Source organism: Apostichopus japonicus, chromosome 16 (genome assembly GCF_037975245.1).
Source record: "Apostichopus japonicus isolate 1M-3 chromosome 16, ASM3797524v1, whole genome shotgun sequence".
Classification (NCBI taxonomy): domain Eukaryota; kingdom Metazoa; phylum Echinodermata; class Holothuroidea; order Aspidochirotida; family Stichopodidae; genus Apostichopus; species Apostichopus japonicus.
Window position 1 is genome coordinate 29,738,047 of NC_092576.1, and position 7,925 is coordinate 29,745,971.

Below are 7,925 nucleotides of genomic sequence, written 5' to 3' on the forward strand. Positions count from 1 at the left end.
GGAAGTCTGCAGTCACTCCGAGATCACCGCAAATTGGAGGAAATGTTTGCCGCTGCAGAACAGAAGCGACAACAGTGTGATCTAGAACCAGTGACCCTGGGCACACTACCAGCTCGGAAAAAGTATACCGAGTGGATTTCTTCAGGGCTGTCGACAGTGCAACCTCCAATGTGAGAGACTACTTCTCCTCAAGCGATCTCACAGATTACAGGGACTTGAGTTCATTACTGCTTACTGGAACGTTCCAGCCACAGATAGTCAGTTGGTACCCTGATCTCATTGACTCGAGTGGCCCTTCCACCCTACCCGCAGCCGCTTCCGCTATACCGGACACGATGGTCGCTAGTGGACCTCCTGTTCCTGACAGGGAGGTCCACTCGATCAAGGTTGACGAGGAGTTAAGAACTCTGCTCCCTCGTAAGAAAAGGGGAAATACTGTTAGGGGCTTGAAAAGACCCGTATTGGGAAAATTTCGCAGGTAATGCGCAAGCCTGTCGTCTGCTATCGGGACGGCGTACCCCGGATGAATTTTGGAGTTAGTTAGCTGTTATGTGTGGGGTGGGGGGTTTGTGTGGTCCTTACATAATATGGGTTGGGGGTTTTCTGTTTGTGGTTTGGTGTTGGCTTTTTGGGGCTGGTTTGTGGAGCTTTATTGCTTTGGTTCTGTTAGCCTTTGGGTCCGTGTCCTTTTCACGTCACGTTAAACGCTATATTTTATTCATTTGTGGGGTTAGTGAGAGATTTCTGTTTGTGGGTTTTCAGTTGGGTTTTGGTGGTTGTTAAACAGACTGGGATTGTTTTTTGTTTTGTTGACCTTTGGTCCGTGTCCGTTTCTTTGCACGTAAAAAGCCCCCCACCCTGAACTGTGAGCGTCCCTGGAGCAAGAACTGAGCTTTTTCCTAAAGCAGTTTAGCGGGTCATCAATTCAGGAATACCAGACAATCTTCAAGGACATGGTTCCAGAGGTCCGGCGAATGTTCCCCAGGTTGAGCGGTTGCTGCGTCTCCTGCTCATCTCCCCAGCAAGCTCGTGCACAGCCGAACGTTCATTCAGTGCTCTTCGACGCATGAAGACCTGGCTCCGTTGCACCATGACACAGCAGCGCCTTAACCATCTCATGATCTGCCAAGTGCATTGCGATAGGCTCGCAGCGTTGAGTCCACAGAGAATGGCAGAAGAGTTCATCAGATCATCAGACAGTCGTATACCGATTTTTGGGAACTTCTGACACTGCAGTGAATCCTCCTAAGTTCGGTGTGCTTTTTACGTGATCCGCCATGCGGGATACATACGTCACGGCCAAACGGCACTACCGAACCATCCCATTCTGACAAACGAAACTCAGGTCTAGCGAGCCAAAAAAACATACGCCCGCCGATCTGCAGAGACAAAACGCCCAACCCCCCACTGAAACATTCAAAAACCTACAAAAGGACGACCCGCACGCAGCGAAACGAAAAACCCCTCCCCAGCACACCAGCACACTGCGGTGACCGTGTTTGAAAATTAAAGAAAGACGTCATCTGAACTAACGTTACAATCATTTTCCGGTGTGCTGGTTACGTGATCCGCCATGCGGGATACAAAACGTCACGGCCAAACGGCACTACCGAACCATCCCATTCTGAAAAACGAAACTCAGGTCAAGCGAGCCAAAAAAACAACATACGCCCGCCGACCTGCAGCGACAAAAAACGACCAACACCCCCCCCCCCCACTCAAACATTCAAAAAACTACAAAAGGACGACCCGCACGCAGTGAAACGAAAAACCCCTCCCCAGCACACCACCGTCCAAAAAAGGCAGCCCCAGATAAACGGCGAAAATCGCCTTCAATTTAAAGGCGAATGTGACACTTCACCGCCTCCAGGACTGCCTGCCAACTGGCAACCTTCCCCCTAAAAACCACATCACATCTACTCCGCCAAACATGTTGTTTCACAATAGAGCAAACGAAAATAATGCGATGCAATACAGCAACCGAACAAACTGGAGGACAAACCGACCATGAACAGTCTCCCGTTACACGGTCGGTCCAGGTCTGAAACTAAGCAACAATGCCAAAAAACATGAGCGGTACTCTCTACGCTGTCACAGCCGGTCCTTGGGCACAGTCCATCTCCCAATCGCCAATGATACCTTTTAAGGTTGGTCACCAAGGCACCGTGTGCACTTCTCCATGCAAGATCACGGAGCCTGCAACCATTCAGCCTCGAATGCACCGAACGCCATACTTCGGCAGAATGACGTCCCTGTACAAAAAATGCATTCAAGGCCCTATCCCGCAACGAACTGTGAACGAGGGCCGGCTGTGACAGGTCAATAGGGGGCAACTCAATCAGAGCGGAGCAAATGACACGCACCACCCTGTTTGGTGTACTACTATGCGGTTCTCTGTTGCTAAACAGCGCCGGGACCCATCCACGCAGTTGCAATCCGCCCCAAGAACGCCCCAATACCGCTCTCTTGACAAGCTCTGTACCACCAGACCATATGAATGAAAATATCGATCTCTCCAACCGCACCAGGACGCGGCGCGGAATTGGGTACACCGCGCCCGGGTATCACAAGATGGGCGAAACAAAACGATTAATAACGGTGACTTTCCCCAAGATCGAAAGCCAGCGGGTGCCAAAAGTTTCGAGCCTGCTCTCAAATACCTCAGCCCTCTCGTTCCAGGTGACATCACAAGGTGCATCGTAGCCGAACCATATACCATTAATTTTGATATTCTGATCCGACCACGCCGCACCGAATGGTAAATCTCTGTATCTATAAAACGTCATTATGAGCATTGGTTCCACAAACAATTAAGGTCGAACTAAATAGTTACAGACAGCAACACAGTTGAATGTAAATCCATCAATAATGATGACTGATGCTCACTGTATCTTTTTTAAAAAACAATTTTTACTGTTATAGGGCTGACATAATTGCTATTAAACTGATTGTTCTCATGCAAATGTCATTGTGTTATCTGTAACTGTAAAACTATAATTGGTTTAAATTCAGGTTCAAGGAAGGTCTAATGACAGCTGGAGTTGAAAAGGCAGTGGAAAACCATCCTGGGCTTTAGTATCTCTTTGTGTACCAGGATGTTGTTTTACCCTACAGGATAGGATCTCTTTGTTACCAACTGTTCTGTTGTTGGCTCGAACCACCGTAAAGTACAAAAGGAAATCATTTCCTATTGGAGGGATTGGCTCATTGATGTGGCAGGTAATGGTTGGAACTATTCTCGACATTTCAACCTCAAATTTTAGCAAATTTGATGATTGCTGAACAGCATCAGCAATGTTTTCTCTGAGTAAGCCCCACCGTCCAGCATGATACATACCCAACGACTTTTAGAAGCCAGTATCAGTGATAACCTTTTCCAAGAAGAACAAGATCGTTGCCTAGCAAGACAGAAGAGGTAGCAGTGAAGGGTGTCCCGGCCTCTGACACCGTATGAATGCTCCTGTAATCGCCTCAGTGTCCGACACTAGCGCCCCGGCGGAGGCTTTGTTCCCCCTTTCGTGTCCGACCTCTCCCCTGATCGAACTTGCCGAGACTGCTAGCCTGCCCACCGAGGCAGAGCAGGACAAAACGGTGGAGATGGTAATAGCGGAGTTGCATGCGGCGCAGGATGCCGCTTGTACTGGTTCACTGGTAGCTACGCCCGCTATCGGTGATACTGGTTGGGCCCCGGATCAACCGGCCCTTTCGCTACGGACGGTACTTTAAAGTCCACCAAAAGTCTACCACTGTCTGTATCTGAGAGGTATGAGTGGTCCGCAGTACCGTTGGTCCAACATTTGCAATGACTTAAAAGTGTATAGCCCCCTCTATACTCAGAGATCATTCCAGAAGAGCTCTTCAACTGACATTGAGCATACATGGTTCTGCAGCCTTGAAATCCACGTTGACAGAAGTGCCATCTGAACCATTTTCCAGGCAAGATACCAGTCTTGATTTTTGTGGTAAGTAACAGTGGTGATTTTCATAAAATAATTATTACAAAATGTAAAAGAACAAGGCCAACGTGGGTTATTTTTCAACTGTCGTCGGGAGTCAATACACCAATAAGTATTCACTGAGGGAAAATCTAAGCAGTTGCCTAGTCATACACAAGTTAAGTGTAAGATGTACGGATGCATGGATTTACGGATGCTAGGTAGGCCGAGTCCTAGCATTGCCATTGTGCTAGTTATATTACTAACCTTATAAGCTAGTCCTAAGTTATGGTAGGTAGTGCCCTGGGTCATGAAGCAAATTTACTCGGGGTGGATGAGTGAGCCTGGAAATCAACAGATCAATGCATAGTTCTATAATTTGCCTCAATATGATGTTTTCCATTACCATTTAGAGATGTCAGAAAATACCTTCATCTTATTAGGCCTATTTCTTGTATCTACCAACAGATACGGCAACTATGGATACTCTCTTGAGAGATATCTGTGCTTTTGAGGATTTGCCAGAGTGTATTCCAGGGGAGGAGACACCGATGGAGTCAGAGGAAGATGATGAAGACACCATAGTGTACCGTCCGGCGTTCGCTGACGATGATGATGTGCCGCTGAGTACTGTTCTGAAATCTTCGACTCAAGACGAATCCAGCGATGATGTGGATGCAGCTCTCAGCACTTTTACTGAGCCACATGCTAGACAAGAGGGACAACGGAGGTGGAAAAAGAAGGACAACTCCACCACACTACCTCAATTCACAGAAAAGGAAGGATACAATGCAGATGAGTTTGTTAATAGCGACACACCTACGGAGGTATTTTTCAAATATTTTGACAAAGATATCCGCGAGAAAATAGTGTTCGAGACTAATCTGTATGCTGTACAGAAAGGCAGGAACTTCCAACCGATCACTGACAGGGAACTGCTTGGATTTATTGGCATAAACTTCATGATGGGCTACCATCAACTTCCTGCACTTCACCATTTCTGGAGCTGTCATCCTGATTTACATGTCTCCCCGATATCCGAAACAATGCCACGCACTTGCTTCACTGACATACTGAGCAACTTACACTTGAATAACAATATGGAAATGCCGGACAACAACCAGGATCGGGTATATAAACTCAGACCTCTGATAGATGGGATGAACGAGAGATTTGCATTTCTGTATAACATGAAAAAGCAGCAAAGTATCGACGAGAGTATTATCCTCTTGAAAGGTCGCTCTTCCCTCAAACAATATAACCTGATGAAGCCGATCAAACAAGGCTATAAGTTATGGTGCAGGGCTGATATCACAGGATACATAGGGCAGTTTGAGAGAGACTAAATGTTGCAAGTAATAATGCCCTCAACGTGAAGGGGTACGGTCTCGGTGAAAAGGTTCTACATAATCTAACACAATCACTCCTCGGCAAACGCTACACAGTCTACTTTGACAATTACTTTTCATCAGTCCCACTTCTGGAGGAAACCAAGAACAATGACATCCATGCTTGCGGAAACATCATGGCGATATTTGCGTTGGCGATAGGCGACATGGCGATAGGCGATATTTGCCTACACTGAAGGAGGATAAGGCATTCAAGGAGATTTCGACTATCGCATAAGCGATTCTCAGATCGCTGTAAGTGGCAAGATTTCGAACTTCCACGGAAACGATGTGACCACAGTTCAACGCACGCTAAAGGATGGCAAGAAGACTGTTGTTCTTTGCCCCGTTGCCATCGCTGATTACAATGTCCATATGGGGGGTGTGGATAAGGCGGACATGTTACGCCAATTGTATTGTTTGGACAGAAAGTCTGTCAAGCGGTGGCATCGATTGTTCTGGGGATAACTGATATCGCATTTATCAATGCATACATTGTATACAAAGAATTGCATGGGGACCATTCCCACTCTGTGTTAGAATTCAGAAGGAATGTCTCCCGTGGTCTCTTGACAATTGCCAAGCCAATCAACCCAAAGCGAGGCAGGCCATCAATGTCTCCTAATACCAGTAGCCCTACTGCGAACCAAAGTAAGAAGCGCAGAGGTGTGGCTGCTAGTGTGGCAGACGATGTGCGATTCCACAATCTTGGCGTCCATTGGCCAGAGTATGGTAGAGAACGTGGCAGAATCGAAATATGTGCACTGGCCAAACTACAATCCAGGCCACATTGTAGGTGCTCAACATGCAAGGGTTTTCTCTGCTGTAACGAGAAAAAATGCTTCAGAGCCTACCATGCACAGTGAGTTGGCGTGAAATATGCTACAGAACATGGTAGATGGGAACTATGTTTACTGGCCAAAGTACAATCCAGACCACACTCCCTTGCTCAACATGTAAGTTCTTTATCTGCTGCAAAAGAAGGAAATGGTTCCAGAGCCTACACCATGCAGAGTAAACGACTAAAAGGGTGCAAGTACATTGTACTTGTGTCAACTACGAAGTAAACTACATGGAAGCTTAGTAGTTACATTGGACTTTTCTCATTATGGGTAATGGTACTTCTGAGTACCAAAGTTAGAAAGTGTACTCAGGCTACCGACGGTACTGAGAAGTACCACGTGTAATTAATTAATTAAGTGATATAACTCATTAGTATGCTTCATTTTTTTGCTCAAATGTTGTTTTTTCGTAGTTGACATGGATGCTGTATTAACAAAAATATCAAGGAGATGAATGTTCACGTTATCTTAATTCGGTAGTGAAAGGGTTAAGTGGGCCAGATTGTGACTCGCCAATGGAGGACTGTGCTCCAGCCTTATTAGTTGTGGCTAAGGAGTCCTCTGATTGGTTTGATGAGACGAAACAGGCCACTAATCTCATTGACTCGAGTGGCCCTTCCACCCTACCCGCAGCCGCTTCCGCTATACCGGACACGATGGTCGCTAGTGGACCTCCTGTTCCTGACAGGGAGGTCCACTCGCTCAAGGTTGACAAGGAGCTAAGAACTCTGCTCGCTCGTTAGAATAGGGGGAAGACTGGTAGGGGCCTGAAAAGACCCATATTGGAAAAAATTCGCAGGTGATGCGCAGGCCCGTTGTCTACCATCGGGACGGCGTACCCCGGATGAAGTTTTGGAGTGGGTTACTTGTCAGGTGTGGGGGAGGGTTGTGTGGTCGTTACATAATATGGGTTGGGGTTCTGTTTGTGGTTTGGAGTTTGCTTTTTACGGCTGGTTTGTACAGTTTTATTGTTTTGGTTCTGTTGGCCTTTGGGTCCGTGTCCTTTTCATGCCACGTTGAACGCTACATTGTATACATTTGTGGGTGAGTGAGAGATTTCTGTTTGTGGGTTTTCAGTTGGGTTTATTGTGGTTGTTAAACAGACTGGGATTGTTTTTGGTTTTGTTGACCTTTGGTCCGTGTCCGTTTTTCTTTGCACGTAAAAAGCAGGGTGTTCATTCATACCATTTTGCTGCTACAGACAACATACAATTATACTGCACAAATGCATGTTTATCACTCGAAAAACCACGATTGTTTGGTCATAAAAAATGATAACGTTGTCTAATACTAAGCTGTATAATTTTAATGTCAACAGACAATGCAGTGTAAATATATGTGGATTGATATTAATTAATAACAACTATGTGGGGCCCCTGTACCCACACAGTTTGATCGACACTTCGAGCTTAGTAAAAAATTATGGTCTGCAACAACCCCCCCCCCCCCCCCCATTCAATGTAGCCACTCCCTTCGGTGTAGGTTATGTTCCTATAGCCGAAAGAATTTTAAGTAAGCATTTTAATCATTTCCTTTCAGCTGCAGAACCACATATGTCATCGGTTGTGGGAATGACACCTACCAGTTTGAAACGTTGTTCACCGTCCCCTCTCAAAAGCCAAAACCTGAACAATGGCGATGTGGTTAAAGCAATTAAAAGGATTGTCTGGTGGCCCAAAGAAGTTACCTTAAAAAATAGTAAATAATTTTCCAAACATGTTGTCAAAGTATGAGAACGCTAATGTTGCGTTTGACAGAGA

General features: G+C 46.1%; 1 protein-coding gene across 1 annotated transcript; it reads left to right on the top strand.

Moving 5' to 3' along the window:
- The first annotated feature begins 2,027 nt into the window (after positions 1-2,027).
- On the top strand, positions 2,028-5,925 carry LOC139981922 (piggyBac transposable element-derived protein 3-like). The gene has a single exon (XM_071994347.1). The coding sequence runs from the start codon at positions 4,415-4,417 to the stop codon at positions 5,279-5,281; it is 867 nt and encodes a 288-aa protein (XP_071850448.1). The 5' UTR covers positions 2,028-4,414; the 3' UTR covers positions 5,282-5,925.
- Positions 5,926-7,925: the final 2,000 nt, after the last annotated feature.